General features: G+C 51.2%; 6 protein-coding genes across 6 annotated transcripts; all 6 read left to right on the forward strand.

Moving 5' to 3' along the window:
* Positions 1–1242: 1242 nt before the first annotated feature.
* On the forward strand, positions 1243–2607 carry atfA (bZIP transcription factor atfA; the record flags this gene model as incomplete). The annotated part of the gene is made up of 2 exons (XM_056961732.1): positions 1243–2321; positions 2379–2607. 2 exons carry the CDS (start codon positions 1243–1245, stop codon positions 2605–2607), a joined length of 1308 nt encoding a protein of 435 aa, XP_056826735.1.
* Positions 2608–3649: 1042 nt separating this feature from the next.
* On the forward strand, positions 3650–6738 carry N7477_000070 (tubulin gamma complex associated family protein; the record flags this gene model as incomplete). Its single annotated transcript, XM_056961733.1, has 3 exons — positions 3650–4093; positions 4158–4875; positions 4928–6738. 3 exons carry the CDS (start codon positions 3650–3652, stop codon positions 6736–6738), a joined length of 2973 nt encoding a protein of 990 aa, XP_056826736.1.
* A 355-nt stretch (positions 6739–7093) lies between these two features.
* N7477_000071 (WKF domain-containing protein) lies at positions 7094–8407 on the forward strand (the record flags this gene model as incomplete). The annotated part of the gene is made up of 1 exon (XM_056961734.1): positions 7094–8407. One exon carries the CDS (start codon positions 7094–7096, stop codon positions 8405–8407), a length of 1314 nt encoding a protein of 437 aa, XP_056826737.1.
* An 819-nt stretch (positions 8408–9226) lies between these two features.
* On the forward strand, positions 9227–10315 carry prs2 (proteasome core particle subunit alpha 1; the record flags this gene model as incomplete). Its single annotated transcript, XM_056961735.1, has 4 exons — positions 9227–9233; positions 9315–9577; positions 9636–9848; positions 9932–10315. The coding sequence occupies 4 exons, from the start codon at positions 9227–9229 to the stop codon at positions 10313–10315; spliced, it is 867 nt and encodes a 288-aa protein (XP_056826738.1).
* A 1298-nt stretch (positions 10316–11613) lies between these two features.
* On the forward strand, positions 11614–12264 carry N7477_000073 (uncharacterized protein; the record flags this gene model as incomplete). Its single annotated transcript, XM_056961736.1, has 3 exons — positions 11614–11626; positions 11690–11921; positions 11973–12264. The coding sequence occupies 3 exons, from the start codon at positions 11614–11616 to the stop codon at positions 12262–12264; spliced, it is 537 nt and encodes a 178-aa protein (XP_056826739.1).
* A 2743-nt stretch (positions 12265–15007) lies between these two features.
* On the forward strand, positions 15008–16528 carry N7477_000074 (glycoside hydrolase family 18 protein; the record flags this gene model as incomplete). Its single annotated transcript, XM_056961737.1, has 6 exons — positions 15008–15046; positions 15156–15256; positions 15306–15559; positions 15610–15639; positions 15702–15751; positions 15809–16528. The coding sequence occupies 6 exons, from the start codon at positions 15008–15010 to the stop codon at positions 16526–16528; spliced, it is 1194 nt and encodes a 397-aa protein (XP_056826740.1).
* Positions 16529–17309: the final 781 nt, after the last annotated feature.

Consider the following 17309-nt stretch of genomic DNA (forward strand, 5'->3'; position numbering starts at 1 on the left):
CAATATGCCACACAAAGACACAGGACAATTGAGTGCTGGGATTTATCTGAGGGAAGTGATTGATTCGATTTTCTTCTGCCAGCAGCAGATTTGACTCTTTTCAAAGACTAGTAGAAAGAAAAAAACTTTTTCCCTTATTTCTTCATCTTGATCGAGTGGCCAACTGAGCCGGAAAGAAGACACTCCGCTGGTTTGCCACAACGTTGATTGGTCGAGTGTCAACTCCGGGGTTCCACCTTCGTTCTCCGGGTTCGACGAGGCTGCTGGGAAGACTTTTTTTCCTCTTCTCTCGCCTCTCTATGTCCCTGTCATCGGGTGGTTCCTTCTCATGACAGATTACCGTAGATTCATACGATGTGGTAAGCCATGAATAGATAAGATCACGAATGTGGGACCCACTGTCAAAATGACACAGCAGAGAGATATAGAAAATCTCTAAGGGAGGAGTAAGTGTATAGGTCTCGACCACATAGAGGAATTTTCTTTCCCTGATTCGAGCCCACCTTCCGTCACGCGCGAATCAGAAAAATCCAACACAACGAAAAAACAGGATGGGGTGGTACCTGGCAGTTACATTACTTTACCCGCCCTGGAAGGCAAATGAGGAGTGCTCGCGTAGGCACACGATTGTAACGGTACAGAACCGGTACGGAGTCTGAGGGTTACTTAATGTTTTCATCCCAAAATCCCCTAAAAAACTGTCGTCATCCTCTCTCTACGTCACTTTTCTCCTTCTCACCATCCCTCGGTGTCCAGTCTCCATACAGCAAGCCACTCGTGGATTGACTCGAGTTTTGTCTTTTTGACACTGATCAGTGATGTCTGCCGCGGTCGCTCCTAGTGTGTCAACACTGCACAGTACTCTGTCCTCCATGGATTCCAAGAAGAATTCCCAGAAAGAAGGTTCGTCAATGGCGCGTGCGCGTATGTCTCTTGCCCATCAAATCAACCATGTCAAGTCCCCAAGCAAAAATCCTCCCTTGTTATTTTTTTATTTATTTTATATGTGCAAATGTGTGCATTACACTGGAGTGCCTTTCCCACACTTTCCCCCCCTTCTTCCCGTTTGGCTTGGTAATACGCCACCTGGGTGTCCCGTTACTTTAAGCTCCAAGCCCCCTCTGCCGTTGGGATGATCTCACACCTGGCGTCATCGATTCACCTGTCCACGATGAAGCGTACTCGATCTAGCCACCCTTCTGGTACCTTCGCGCTGTCGCACACCATCTCGTTCTCGCGCGCATGCTAACCTTCACTTCTTCGACAGACTCGCAGGCCGTGTCTTCGGAGATTAAGGATCAGAAACCCGACGTAGACAATCAGACCTCGCTGGCGCCACCTCCGCGTCCGAATGCGACCGGGGCCAGTGATACCCCGGATTACTTCAACTCCGTCCACAATCCATTCTCCCTGGAGCCCAATCCATTCGAGCAGTCCTTCGGTACGGGCTCAGGCGAGACTCCCGGCAAGTCGCTGCTGCCACCCGTCGCCTCGCTCACTTCACCTGCCATCCCCGGTGCCAGCTCTGGTAGCGGCTACAACTGGACTAATTCCCTGCGCTCGGGGCCTCTGAGCCCGGCTATGCTGCCCGGCCCAACTGGTTCTAATGACTACTTCGATAACATCGGTCGCGGCTTCCCGACTCCGAACGAATCTTCTCTCCGCACCGGACTGACCCCAGGAGGCGGTGGTTCTATGTTCCCGGCTCCCAGCCCCAACTCCCAGGCTTTACTGCAACAACTTCAAAGCGGCGGCGCGACCCCGTCCACTATCGAGTTTCACCGCACCGCCCTGGCGGCCAAGAAGAATAGCAACTCGAATGCACCCACTTCCGCTGCCAAAGAGCAGGAACAACCTAACACCATGGATCCTAAATCTACCCAGGCTGCTTCCGCGGACCCCTTCACTCAACACGATGCTGCCGATGCTGCCAACGGTCTATTCATGTTGGCCAAGGGCGGTCAGGCGAATAACATGCAGATGAACCAGGGTATGCAGAATGAGACCCGTGCTGCTGCCGCCCGTCGCGTCTCACAGAACACCAACGGTACCAGCGGCCGCGAAATGAGCGGCGACGCTTCGGACCAGGAGCTCAGCAAGCCCAAGGGCAAGGGCAAGAAGAATAACTCCAAACCCGCCTCTAACAACCGCCGCAAGGCCGATGATACTGGCCGGGGTTCCAACAAGAAGGCCAAGACCAACAGCATGATGGAGTCGCCATCCGACATGGATTCCGAGGACGAAGAGATGAAGGGACTCGGCGGTGATCCGAAGAAGATGACGGATGAAGAGAAACGACGAAACTTCCTGGAGCGAAACCGGTACGGAAACCCACCATCTACCACGATCTTCATACAAACATGCTAACATGTTGACAGTGTCGCTGCCCTTAAGTGTCGTCAACGGAAGAAGCAGTGGTTGGCCAACCTTCAGGCTAAGGTTGAGCTATTTACCACTGAAAATGATGCCCTGACCGCCACCGTGACCCAGCTCCGTGAGGAGATTGTGAACCTCAAGACGCTCCTGCTGGCTCACAAGGACTGCCCTGTCTCTCAGGCTCAAGGACTTGGCCCCCCTAATGATGAACGGCATGCAGACTGGATTTGACCCTCACGGTTACGGCATGCCCAGGGTATGGGCATGCAACCGGGTGGACCGATCCCAGCCCAGGCCATGCGTCGTTGAAGCTCGCTTGGGTGAACATTTTTCCTTGCTATACCGCATGCAGAGAGATCTTCTCCTTGCTTAGACCGGGCGGTCCCTTTCTTTGTTCTCTTATCCTGTTTTCGGCTACGGTTTCCGCCGAATCCTCTTTCTGGCATGGGCAGGTGTTTATGATCCTCACGACTCAAAATGGATGGGATGATTTCGGTGGCCCAGGATGAATTTCGCTAAAGTTTGAATGGCGCGTCACATTTGGCATCTGAAATTCTTATCGATGCTTTACGATTGTTCTGGTTTCCGATGGCTTATGGGGATGCCTGCCACGTTTCTCCCTGTTGTACTTCTTCCCCCCCAAACCCTTTCTTTTTTCTATACTAATGTTTCTCTCTCGATCCCGAGATTCTGTTGTTTCCATGTTCTCCTTTTTCGCTTGTTTAATACTTGAAGGATCCGCAGGTGCATGTTCCTTTTGTTTCAACCCGGGTTGCTTGTGCTGTGATACATGATTTCTGGGCGGCGTACCGGTGGCTTTGTTTTTTTCTTCTTTTCTTTCTTTCTCGTGTACTAGTTTCCGAGCTGGAAAGCTTGGCGAATTTATTTTGACGTCGTTCTGCGTTTCAATAGTATTCATCTTTCGTATACAGGAAAGCTGGTAAATCTAGTGTTCTAGATGTAATGATGTAGTGATGTAGTAGTGTACCTGAAAGGTCAGGGCACTGATAAGGCGATAACGACGCGCCCCTGGCAAACAACCCAAACATCACGAACCCAGTGGGACTCTGTTTCGGCATGGGCTGCAAGTTTCCAGATCAATTGCGAGACAATAATTTCTCACAATTCAACGGGATCTGCACAAGCACAATACTTTTCGAGCCTTCAAACTTGACGCGTTGCCGCCCAACACAACGTACCCGCCCCGCTGAGAAAACAAGCATCAGGAACCTCGAATACCTGAATCGCGAATCGGCGGGGAAAGGGCAGGACCATGGCAGCCTCGACCCGACAACCTGCTCGCCCGCGTCGCATCGACGACGCCCTCTCCCAGCTTGTCGATGCTCTCACTCCTCCGCTCCCCGTCTCCGCCATACAAGAGGAAGATTACTCCGACCCAGAAGAAGCCCTCGCCGCAGCGGAAGAACACCGCCACAATGCGAAGTTAGACCACGCCTGGCGCACTATCGACGCGCATTCCAGCAATCCAGCCGATGGCGGCTCGCTGGGTCCAGGCGGACGCCGTGGGAGTCTCGCGGGAACGGAGAACATCAACAACGCGCCAGACCTGATCAAGCGGAAACTACGGCGCGAGAACGCAAGCCCGGATAAAGCGGTACGCTTCTCGAATCTATACTCCCGCCTCCTCACGCAGCCAGTGCTCTCGCAGAAATGGGGCATTCTGTATTTACTCTACAAATTATCCGAGAACGACGAGGTACCCGACGGTGAACGAAGTCGAAGTCCCATGATGAAAGATGAAAACCCGCTGGATCTAATAGCAAGGGGAGGCTCACGACCTGAGACGAGGCACGAATCCGCGCCCTGTTGATTCGGAAGACGAGGGCCCGGCCGTGAGCTCTTCTGCGTCACAGCAAGCCCGCCCCCAATCCCGTCCCACGTCTGCAAAGCCAGAACGGCAGAGCTCGCTCCGTCGTGACTGGGAGCGTCAAGAGGTAGAGGATGCAGCACGTGTGTCTTTTGACACAGCGCGTGATGACCGCGCTGAAGAGGAATTTGATGCGCCAGCATCGACTGCGACACCAGCAACGTTTCCTCGTTCGGCGGAGTCTGTTGAGAATGGACTTTTACGCGACCTACCTTTCAACTTGCAGGGACTTTCGTCGTCGAACTTACAGTTTAAATCTTCGAAGAGCTTGAAGTTGCCGGCAAATTTACCATCGCCCATTATTTCTTTGCTAAATTCATTGGCTGAACCGTGTCTTCTTTACAAAGAACTATCTGCTTTTGTGGAGGGCTCTGAGGAGGGACTTGTGAATCAGAGTCTACGAGCTGCTATCGCTACTGAATTGCGATCTTATCTTCGCTTGGTTGCCACGCTGGAAGCGGAGATTCGACAGGCACTTGCTGCGCTCGGGGATGGGCGAGAACCAAAAGGTGTCCGGAAAGGTGGAGTTACTCTGAAGCGGTGCATGGTATGGACAAGAGATGCGACAATGGCTCTTCGATTGATGAGTTTGATTGTTGAGGAGGCTCGTGGTATGTTCCGCTCATTTATACAAGCGTTTCTATGTTTACTCACAATAAACAGACAAAAAGGGCGGCCAATTGATCTCCCTAATCCATGGCTTCTCATCATCACACGGGGATCCCTTCGTTGGTGCATTTGCCGAAAAGCTCTTGGCTCATGTGACCCGTCCATTCTATGACATGCTCCGGTCATGGATTTACGATGGCGAGCTGTCTGATCCATACAAGGAGTTCTTCGTCGCTGAGCCAACCTCCCGGCCCGGTACAAACCAGAGACACATCGCCACCAGCGTCTGGGAAGACAAGTATAAGTTGGATGATGACCTGGTCCCTTCAATTATTACTCAGGATTTCGCAAAAAAGGTGTTCTTGATCGGCAAATCACTGAATTTCATTCGCTACGGTTGTGGGGATTCAGCCTGGGTCGAGGCTTATTCAAAGGATGCCTCGAAGGAACTTCGATATGGTGATACGGCTACCTTGGAATTTTCAATTGATGAAGCCTATAAGACTACGATGGCGCGGCTGATCCACTTGATGGATGACAAATTTAAGCTATTTGATCACCTGCGAGCGCTCAAGAAGTATCTTCTGCTTGGACAAGGAGACTTCATCGCTTTGTTAATGGAGTCGCTGGCCTCCAATCTGGATCGACCGGCAAATTCGCAATACCGACATACTCTCACTGCCCAGCTCGAACATGCCATCCGTTCTTCGAACGCACAGTATGACTCCCCAGACGTGCTGCGCCGACTCGATGCTCGAATGCTCGAACTCACCCACGGTGAGATTGGCTGGGACTGCTTCACGCTGGAATACAAGATTGATGCTCCCGTGGATGTTGTCATCACACCCTGGGGATCAACCCAATACCTGAAAGTTTTCAACTTCCTCTGGCGCGTGAAGCGAGTCGAATTCGCACTTAGCAGCACCTGGCGCCGCTGCATGACCGGTGCCCGCGGCGTCTTGGGAAGTGTAGATGATAAAGTCGGGCCAGACTGGAAACGAGCACGCTGCGTGATCGCCGAAATGATCCACTTCGTCAACCAACTGCAGTATTACATCCTGTTCGAAGTGATCGAATCCAGCTGGGACCAGCTCCAAGCGGCCGTTTCGAAACCTGGTTGCACTCTCGACGATCTAATCGAAGCACACACCAAATATCTTAACTCAATCACCCACAAGGGCCTCCTGGGCTCATCTACATCCTCGAGCTCCCGCTACGGTACCTCAACATCCGCAAACGCCAAGCAACCTGAAGAGAGCTTCCTCAGTCAGCTTCACCACATCCTCAAAATAATGCTCGCCTACAAAGACGCCGTGGACGGCTTATACTCATTCTCAGTTGCCGAATTCACCCGTCGCCAAGAAATAAGCGCCAAAATCGAAACTCGTACTGCCCAAGGCCGCTGGGGCGTAACAGAGCGCGATCTGAACCGCCGAACAAATAGTCGCGGTAGCACCTCGGCCTCAACGCCCGACATACGACCCGCCAGCTCCGGCCCGAACCCGGATGGACTCGGTACCCCGTTCTCTCTTTCAGCACAGGATCTCTCAGCAGACGATAGCATGCTCTCGACGTTGCGCGTCCGACTGCATGATCTATCCATCGACTTCAGATCTCGTCTAAATATCCTCCTAGGAGACCTCTCTTACCAACCGGACGTGGATATGCGCTTCCTGGCAGTGGTTATGAATTTCAATGATGTCTATGAGCCTGCGAGGCGAAGGAAGACGGACAAAGAGAAGGAAAGGGAGAGGTATAAGCGGAAGCTTGCTGGGACTGCGGCTTCGGGGACTGGCTCGGGGACGGAGTCGGGGCCTCATAAGGAGGTGCGCAGGGAGCGAAGTGCGACGAATGAGCAGTCATAATGCGGCTGCGTAGATCGCCGCTGAGTGGCTTGGTGATTATACCTTAACATCTTAATGTGGGACGAATCCATAATTCCTTGTATATGTTTGTCTGTAAATGACATCAACTGCTAAAACTGAATCATCACCCAGCTTATATTGGCTTAATCACTTTTTGTATACTCGCTATCTCCACAGGCCGAGACCGCCCTCGTTGGGGCCTGGCAGAAAAAAAAAGTCGATTCCGCCCTCGTGGAGCAAGAGCTACTGTCTCAAGAACCCAAGACTCACTGATTGAGTCATTTCTCTAGTGACAATTGCAAACTGCAGTTGAAAACTAAAGATTTACAGCAGAAGACTTTCTGCACCAGCGAGAATGGCAACAGACACGGCGGTTGCCTCCACCAAGAAGTCCTCGAAGACCAAGCACTCCAAAGACTCCGACGAAACCCATGATGACCAACCCATGACCGACGTCAAATCCGAATCCAAGGACAAGAAAAAGCGCAAGAAGTCCAGCGAAGACGGCGAATCAACGAAGAAGAAAAAACGCCGCCACGACTCCGACGACGAAACCACTGAAAAGAAAAAGAAGAAGCGCGTCTCCTTCGGTCCGGGCACCAAGACCGAAGACGGTTCCGGTGATGAGACCAGCGAGACCGTGACAGGCGAGGAGGCAGCTGAGGCCGAGCCTATTCCCGAGACCAAGTCCGACGAAGCGGCCGAAGCCGAGGCTGCGCTAGAGGAGATCAGAAAGCGCAAGCGTGAGAAGAAGAAAGAGCGCAAGAGTGGTGCTGCGCCCTCTACTGCACAGATTCACGAAACTCCTATTCTCTCGTATCTGAACCGGTACTACAAGGATCGGGAATCATGGAAGTTTCAGAAGAATCGGGAGACGAATATTTTCAAGCATATGTACTCTATGGAACATGTTCCTGCTCCGTTCAACGCTGCGCTGTTGGCATACATGCAGGGACTGAAGGGAGACATGGCGAAGATGCGATTGAGTCAGGGTGCGGCTGCGGTTTTGAAAGCCGATACAGAGCAAGCCGCGGACGCCGATTTCGAAAAGGCAGTCGAGGAGTTCCGGTCGACTTTGTTGGAGGGTGGAGATGTGAATGAGACTGAAGATGTGAGCGGTGATACTCAGAAACGTCTTCAGAAGAGGCAGCGTGCGGAGCTGGTCTTCTTCGCTGTTACGGGGAAGCTCTTCACCAATGAGGAGTTGAAGGAGCAGCAGAAGGCCGCTGCTAAGGAGCGGGCTAAGGAGGCTGCGAAGTTGAAGAAGAGGAAGAACAGAACTGCTATTGTCATTAGCAGCAGTGAAAGTGAGGATACCAGCGATGACGACAGTGACGGCTCGGATGATGAAGAGAAGAAGAAGAAGAAGAAGACGCCTGTTGCTCAGGCTAAGTCTGTGGCGAAGCCTACTTCGGCTGACAATGATGATGAGACGAGCAGCAGTGGCAGCAGCGACTCCTCAAGCAGTGACAGTGATGGTGACGACGAGGCTCCCGCTCCTAAGAAACCAGCTGCGAAGGCTACCAAGGCTCCGAAAGCCAAGAAAGTGAAGCCCGTTAAGCCCGCCAAGGTTGAGGAAGCTGCGCCGTCGAAGAACAAGAAGAAGCAGAAGCGAAAGCAACGCACTGTGAACATTGAGATCTCGAGCAGCGAGAGTGATAGCGATTAAGGGTTCGTTGGCTGGACATCTGGAGTGTTTTTTTTGGGTCTGGTTCTGATAATTGCATGTATATACCATGGCATGATTATGATGTATCTTACTTCGAGTGTCTTATGAAGATTGGCATGGTGGATGTTCTATCAAGATAGTCGCTCGTAAGATTAGAAGCAAGTTGGCGGGACTTCGTCTTTCTTGTCAAGTTGAGGTTGTAGGAAATTTCAGTTGCTGGAAAATCTCGGAAGCCTCTTAGACTAACGAAGTATGTTCGAATCTACGGCTTCTCCTCTTCTATCTCTTTTATGAAAGACCTTACCAGCATTTAAGATCGCGGCGTATTCTACGTCTAGGCAGACGCCCCACATTAATGGAGGATCAGCATGAGAACGAGTATCTGAGCAAGGAACCAAGACAGTGAGGAGTCATTCGGAGGGGCATGCCAAAGAAGAGTAAGTAATGCCTCGGAGATCCAGAATGAGATAGGCGTACGGAAGTCGGCTCAAGCGTACGAGACAAAATGAGCTTACGGAGTTCACTTCACCAGTGACAAAATGCGACCGGTCAATCTGGGTCTTACTTTTCGGGTATCATCCATAACTTCCTTTGTTGCTCCAAGGAACTTGAAATTAAAGAAAAGATCACAGGCGATCCCCGTACAAGTGCAAAGGCGGTGAGCAGCGCCTAAGCTCGAGCTCACAGCTTAGGCACAGCAGGCACCGCTAGCACGCGTCACTACCAATTCTCCATCCCATCCATCTCTTGCCTGCTCCTCTCCTTCACCATCTTAATTGCTTCCCTTTGACAAGCTCAAAGAACTCGCATACCACCATCATGTCCGGTATGTCTTCTGAATGCCGCGGACCAACTCCAGCCCCATGATCTCGACCTCCACTGACCACCTCTCTCGCATCACTCACAGGCTACGACCGACACATCACTATCTTCTCCGACCAGGGTCGCTTGTATCAAGTCGGTATGTTCTTTGACCCCACCCTCAAAAAACTCCAGCTCTGCGAAAACCCCCCCCCAAAATCGGCCAACACCTCGTTATTATCGACCACCACTGACAACCAAATCTACTCTCCAGAATATGCGTTCAAGGCCATCACCTCTGCCAACATCACCTCCATCGGTATTCGAGGCAAGGACTGTGCCGTTGTGCTCTCTCAGAAGAAAGTTGCCGTAAGCGTTCACCCGCATTGAAGCCACAAGTGCGCCCGACTAACTTCGCTACCACCAGGACAAATTGATCGACCCTTCCTCCGTTTCACATGTGTTCAGAATCTCTCCTTCTGTGGGCTGTGTGATGACTGGATCGATAGCAGATGCTCGCGCTTCCGTCGACCGGGCCCGTGGTGAGGCTGCGGAGTTCCGCTACAAGTTCGGATATGAGATGCCCTGTGACGTTCTCGCAAAGCGATTGGCAAATATCAACCAGGTCTACACACAACGCGTGAGTCTCTTCCTTTGCTAGCCCCATGATACCGGGGCACAATGCGCCCTTGGATCAGCAGCCCCGCTCACACCTCCCCTTAGGCCTACATGCGACCACTCGGCGTTGCCACAACCCTGATCTCCGTTGACGATGAGAACGGTCCCTCGCTCTACAAATGTGACCCGGCCGGATACTACGTTGGGTACAAGGCCACAGCCTCGGGTCCCAAGCAGCAGGAGGCGCTGAACTACCTCGAGAAGAAGCTGAAGAACAAGGATTGTGCGCAGGGCAACTGGGAAGAAGTAGTGGAGCTGGGCATCACTGCCCTCAGCAATGTGCTGAGTGTCGACTTTAAGAAGCACGAGCTGGAGATTGGCATTGTGGGCGGACCCAAGGCAGATGGCGAGAGCACCACGACAGGGTTCCGTGCCTTGACGGAGGAAGAGATTGATGAACGGCTACAGGCCATCGCTGAGAAGGACTAAGCGGATGGCATTGCAGCATTCAATGTTGGGGGTCGAGATTCACCGAATAGGTCCGAGATACGGGAGTGGGTTTCTTGTTTTTTAGAGGGACGATGTGTGAATGACAACTTGGATTTTTCTGCAAGGGTTCGGTTTCGGCCGCGTTTCATGGCATAGACTGGGTCCTGCGTGAGTCTGAGCCACTAGGCTCTAACTGCATCGTGGGGATCATTCAGCAGTTCAGCAGTTCAGCATTTCGGGTGGGTCTTATAACCATCGCCACCCAGCATTCAGTCGCTTATAGATGGATCACAGTTTAGAAGATCTGCAGGGTAAAATGTGCATAATTGACGTAGTCGCAATGTCCACGGTTTGAAAAAGCCATTGCAGATTTCAGCTGTGATGTATCGGCGCCACAAGTGGCTCAGCGTCGTGGCTGTGATCTGGAATGGTTTCTATACCGCGCAAGCTGAAATCAATTTATAGAACCGTGCTTGGTGTACGGAGGAGCCGTCACACCTACGAAGCCTACCTGCCAACCTGAGAAAGACACAACGTTCGCTAATGCCCTGATGCAGGGGTTCCGCGAGCCACGATGACCACCCCTGTCAAAGTTCACAATTGATCGATTGCGGTCCCCACTCTCGAGTTCATCCGAGGGTTCCTCCCATCCTCCAATCACGAGAGCAAAAGGGGCCATCTTGGCCTCGCCCAAGACGAGCTCCATCGGCCGCGGAACTTAATCTCAGGGAACGCGTGAATCTCGTCCCCACTCGATCCCTTTCGGGCCCCGGTTTTCAGAACTGCCGGTCACAGACCTTCCTGTGGTCCGCTCCTGGGTGCAGGGATGCACCTGGCGCTGCCGTTGACGGTTTCTCGGGAGCTATCGTGTGGCCCGCTCCACCGTCCCAGCTGTGGTTGACTCCGCGAGGTTCCTGATTTCTCTGGCTACACCGTCTATTGGCCCAGCCAGCCATGTCCCTCCGTTGATCACTTCTGACGTTCGTCTCCATGGGCTGATACTGGATCCTCTTCGACTTTTCATTCAATTCTATTATATTTAATTTAATTATTTTATTTTCTGGATTTTTCTTTTTAAAATTCAATTCTGTTTCAGGAGCCATGTCCGGCCAAGATCGTTTCCTGCCATGTATGGGGTAAGAGGAGAGCTCTACTCGGCCAGATTATAAAACTCCTCCTCTGCCAGACTCCTGACCGTTGATTTCTTTCCTCAGACTCATCGACTCTTTCCTTAGTTGGTTTTTGTTCTTTTTATTTCGACCCTTCCTTTCCTCCAAAATATTTCATTATATAATTCAATGGCGGACGGACGTATGTATTCCATTTGAACCGATGTGACTATTCAATTGCTTAAGACTTAATAACTCTTTACAGTCAATCAGGCCCGCGCAGTGCGAGTGGCCGAGCTGATCAACGACTACCGAACCCTCCTGCTACACATTTCCCAGCAGCAAGTCGAAGTCCCCGCACAAGACCGCTACGAAGAAGGCTTCGTCGTCCTCCAAGAATGCCACACCGCCGCTCAGAGACTAGTATCTGCCAATTATCACCCATGCCCAGTAAACGGACAAGGCAACGCCGAGACCGAAAAGGCCGAACTACAGAGGTAAGCTATACCACATCTCCAGTTGTATCAGTTGATCTAATATGTCTCCAGAGTCATTATCGACAGCAGTGCCCGCCGTTTTCAAGCACACAAGATCTATCTTCGCGCTGCCGCAGCCCGCAGATGGGCCATGACCCGCGCCAACATCCTTCGTGGGCAGCAACCAACCCCAACGCACGCCACAGCTCTAAAGAGCGCCCAGACGGCATTGCAGCAGGAGTTGGCGCGCGTCACTGATCAGCATGTCATGGCTGACCTTCGAAACGCTGATCTGCGGGCAGGTCACTGGCTCGACGATGATCCGTCCTTGGAATTGATCAAACGTTGGGTGCAGGGTAGGTAGAATGGCCCCGGTTAGTGGCTACGATGGACGGTAATCTCCGAGATCATGGATCATGGGTGTATGAGTGTATGTTTTAGAGGGGGCCTCGGAATGGGCATGCGGGGGGGCTCTCTGTTCTAGTGGGACAGCGCGGGTCGCTGGTGTCCGCGGACATTCGCAGCAGGGAGAATGTCTTTTTTCATTTTTTTTTTTTAAATTTTTCTTCAATTTCTGCTTTCTTATCTTATGTTGAGCACGATGAGCATGGCGACGATATCCCCTTTTGTTTCGTGGATTTGTCTTGATTCATGTTTTTGGTCATTTGTTGTTCTGCATTGAGGGAAGTTCTAGACGCTTGCATCATTCCTCCTGGAGAGGTGTTCATACACACGACCTTTTTTTATTTTTTATTTTTTTTTTCTCTTTACGTGGGACAATTGAAAATTGACAATTTACAATTTGCATTTATCATTACATATCTTGTGTAGGGGCAACTAAATTTCACTTGCGAATCGTCCTAAGATCATCAGATAGATCAGACAGACTTTCTCTCGTCTCCACCAAGATACAGTGCACACGTGGAAAAGACTGGAACATACGTCCAGAGTCAGTTAGTCAGGGGCAGGACCCTGTCAGAGTTTATTCCACGCTTTCGAGTCACGAATGACCCACCATAGGGTAACTTGGACACCTGGTCCGCAAGGTCGACACCAGCTGAACCCGTGAGTGCAGACTCCACCGTGCCTGAGGTATCCAGTCACAGCCGTACTCAACCACTACTCTCGTATGTCTAGTGCAAAAGGGACCCTAAGAAAATATGTGACATGAGATCCATCTGCAACATTCTGGCGCGCATCTTGATCGACCATTCGACAATCGCGAATCCATGACGGTGGTCCCGGGCGGCTTGAATCGAGTGGGTCCGGGGCTAAGGCGTTAGTCTGCCGAGCGAGGTGCCAATCGGGGTTGAGATCGGGCGTCTGTCGGCTCAGCTTCAGCTGGTGTTGGTCTTTCTTCTTTTGGGATTCCTGAATTTCCAGGAAAAGATGTTTTCATTAACCTTATAGTGTGGTGGAGATGGTTCAAGTCTCGGGGTCTCGGGTTGATTCCTGCCCTATCCTAGCGAGATATCTGGCTCGTCGACCGCGTCACTGTTCAGCTGCCTCAGGTTCTGGGAGATCGGCGTTACCCTTTGTGGGGGCTTGGGCTTCTTTTTTTTTTCCCGACCTGTTTCTCTTTCTGATTTCCTGTCTCGGAATTTGTGCAATGACTATATGTCGAATTAGGTCAGTCGCATGGTTACCCGCTGGTCGATGGATCTCTCGGCTTTGTTCCTTTTTCAGCACTCGTCCGAGTTCGCTCCGCTAGGACCGTGTGCTTGGGGTCGTGTGGTTGTGTGGTACTTTCGAGAATGCTAGTGGCTTGGACTGGTCACTCAATTTGGAAGGCATTCTCGCGCCCACGGTGGATCGGCTGGGTTTTCCATCACTGGTGTACATTTTCGTGGAATGAGGACGTGTAGTTCTTGTGACTGAGTCATGAACAAGCCTTCAATATAAGTCTCTTTAGATATACCGAGTAATTCTCACTCTATACACGTGACTACAAATCGCAAAAAGGTTGGGAGTCCGTCGGGAAAGTATTCCCAGGACACTAATTCGCAGGTCCTGACTATGACAGGGCGTGAAATGCCATTGCTTCTACTTGGGTGCTGATTGTCTAGGATTTGTATTCAGCGTGAACAAACTCAAGCTCAAGATCTGACCTCGACTCTCGGGATGTGGTCTGTTTTTTTTTCCTTCTCTCATGTAAAGGAGAGATATGTAGGTCAGGTGTCGCTCTTGACAACATTCAAAGCCATTTTATCTGTCGCATGACTGTCAACAAGGTCATTTGTCCAACTCGAAATTGCTGTTGCTGCCGCAGAAGTAGCTATCTCTTCGCTCTGCACTTTCTCAGAGCTGGACCAGGGGTTTTGCCAGTAGTAGTAGCCATCGACCCGATGCTTTCCATAACCCGGCTCGATAGAAACACGCTTTCACACTCAATTCGGCCATTCTGAGCGCCCAGGATCAAACATTGACCATGTTCTCTGCTCCATGATCAGATAGTAAAAATACCACCAGGTTTAACTGAACTTACAGGCCTGATTCTTGCAAGTCAACAACATCATCCTGCCGTATTAAGAAAGCATAGGGCTTCTTTTTCTCAGGGTTCAAACAAATCAGAGTGTATTTTGAAAGAATTCAGCGGCAGCATGACTGACACCTCAGGTTGCACAAAGACCCTGCGCAGGTGGAGAAGTCATGCTTTGTAGTTTATGGAGAGGTGAAGCTGCTTGGAATAACCGCTCCTCAGGACCAGGGTAAGGCTCACAGTCTTGATTTCACTTTCATTTTTACTAGTCAACAGATAGAGAAGCTCCTTAGACGTCAGATCGTATCGGTATACGCACAAGCCACATATCGGTCCCTGCCCCGCCACACATACACAGCCACAATTCTCCTGTAACGTGGGGCATGTTATTTTTAAACCGGTACAAACATTCGCTAACAACTTAGGCTGCGACATTAGGTACCCCTCCTTATATTGATTGACATCTGTACTTGACTCGTCTTTTCGATTCACTACTTTGTTTCTACAAAGACTCTACAGTGTGGCTTTTCGAACTTCGCCCATTGTATCGCTTGCTGCTTTCGTGCTTCTTGTGGCTGTTCTTGTGCAATATTCTCACTCACCTTGTACCACCCCTTCTGCCCCGACCATGTCTGAATTCAAGACCATCACTTACTTTGTCAACTGGGTAAGTCTTTTCACATTCGCCTCGTTAGAGAGCCAACAATTTGATAGGGTTCTGTCGAACCTACCGGAGTATGTCACTTGTCAAACAATGAATGCTGACCCCACCATAGGCCATATACGGCCGTGGTTACAACCCGTCGGACTTGCCTGCCGAGAAATTGACCCATGTTCTCTATGCATTCGCGAACATCCGACCCGAGACTGGCGAGGTGTAAGTAAGGTCCTACCTCCGACAAGCAGAATACTCATAGTGCGACCAGGTACCTCACCGACAGCTGGTCTGATGTTGAAAAACATTACCCCGGAGATTCCTGGAATGACGTTGGTAGCAATGTATATGGATGCATCAAACAGCTCGGTCTGCTGAAGAAAGACCACCGCAAGCTGAAGGTTATGATTTCTATCGGCGGCTGGACATACTCGTCCAACTTTGCTCAGCCTGCCAGCACCGAGGCCGGAAGAGCCAAGTTTGCCGAGTCGGCGACTCGCCTGGTCTTAGACAACGGTCTTGATGGTATGTCGAGTAAAATCTCTTCGCCGGGATTTTTCGCTGATCTCTGAAAGGAATTGATATCGACTGGGAATACCCCAAAGGTAAGCATAAGCACCCCTCAGGAGATACAATCGCTAGGAACAGAATCTAACATTTTCTTCAGATGACAATGAGGCCCAGAACCTGGTCCTCCTTCTTCAAGCCTGCCGAAACGTATGAATTATGCATCTCATGTCATTCTACAGGGCTTGTGACTGACTTCAATCACAGAGTCTCGATCAAGCTGCCGGTCCAGACCGCAAGTTCTACCTGTCCATCGCTTGCCCGGCAGGTCCCTCCAACTTCAATAAACTCAGAATCCCCGAAATGACCCCCTTGCTGGACTTCTATAATCTCATGGCCTACGACTATGCCGGCAGCTGGGATCAAGTAGCCGGCCACCAGGCCAACATTTACCCATCCAACTCAACCCCCGGCTCAACGCCCTTCTCCACCGACGCCGCACTAAATCACTACATCAATGTCTCCGGTGTGCCTGCATCTAAGATGATCTTGGGTATGCCGCTGTACGGCCGCGCGTTCACCAACACCGACGGCCCAGGCAGCGCATACAACGGCATCGGACCCGGTAGTTGGGAGAATGGAATCTGGGATTTCAAGGTTCTGCCGCAACCCGGAGCCAGCGAGCAGATCGATGCACAGACTGGCGCATCCTGGAGCTATGACAGTGGCTCTCGCACAATGGTCTCATACGATAATCAGCAGATGGTTCATATGAAAGCGGATTATGTGAAGGGTCGAGGCCTCGGTGGGGGCATGTGGTGGGAGAGTAGCGGTGACAAGGGAGGCAAGGGAGCTAATGCATCGGATGGCAGTCTGGTCGGGACCTTCGTCGATGGCATCGGTGGTATCAATGCGCTGGACCAGAGCGCGAACGCTCTCAACTTCCCCGAGAGCAAGTATGAAAACGTGCGCACCGGATTCAACTAGGGCAGTGAAGTGTTTGAGTATGTGGCAGTAGGAAACACGAAGACATAGACTTTGGCATACTTATGATCTTTACATTTCTACAATGTATCGTTTACAAAGGAATCAGAATTGGCAGAGCCGGATTTTTGTGATTTTTTATTTCACAGCAAGGACTTTGGAAGCACCCAACCGTAACATCGACCGTGACATCCCAATCAAAGCTGCACAAGCCTAGCAGAAACCACGCTCGAACTTCATAATAGAGATATCGCGATCACATGTAGTCCATTTACTTGGACTCGTCGAAGACGTAGGTGAGGTGGCACTTTCCGCAGTACTGGCGGTTGTGCATAGCAGCCATGAAGACACCGGCACCGCACTGAAAAACGGAATTAGTAATCATTCGGGATGTGAGAATCGGTAGAGCGGAACATACCTCGGGAGTGGGGCACTCGCGGCGGAGACGCTCAATCTTGCCATCACCGTCGACCTTGTAGTACTTGAGGATGGCGAGCTTGGTCTTCTTGTGCTTGTGCTTGATCTTCTTGGGGGTGGTGTAGACCTTCTTCTTGCGCTTCTTACCACCACCACGCAGGCGGAGCACGAGGTGAAGGGTCGACTCCTTCTGGATGTTGTAATCCGAAAGGGTACGGCCGTCCTCGAGCTGCTTACCAGCGAAGATCAGGCGCTGCTGGTCCGGGGGAATGCCCTCCTTGTCTGTGGCGGGGGTCATTGTTAGTTTGGCGCATGCACAGTGGAAGGAAATAAATTTCTTACCCTGAATCTTGGACTTGACATTGTC

This window comes from Penicillium maclennaniae (genome assembly GCF_028827695.1).
Source record: "Penicillium maclennaniae strain IBT 15551 chromosome Unknown utg000001l:1.0-3280838.0:1.0-3283122.0, whole genome shotgun sequence".
NCBI lineage: Eukaryota > Fungi > Ascomycota > Eurotiomycetes > Eurotiales > Aspergillaceae > Penicillium > Penicillium maclennaniae.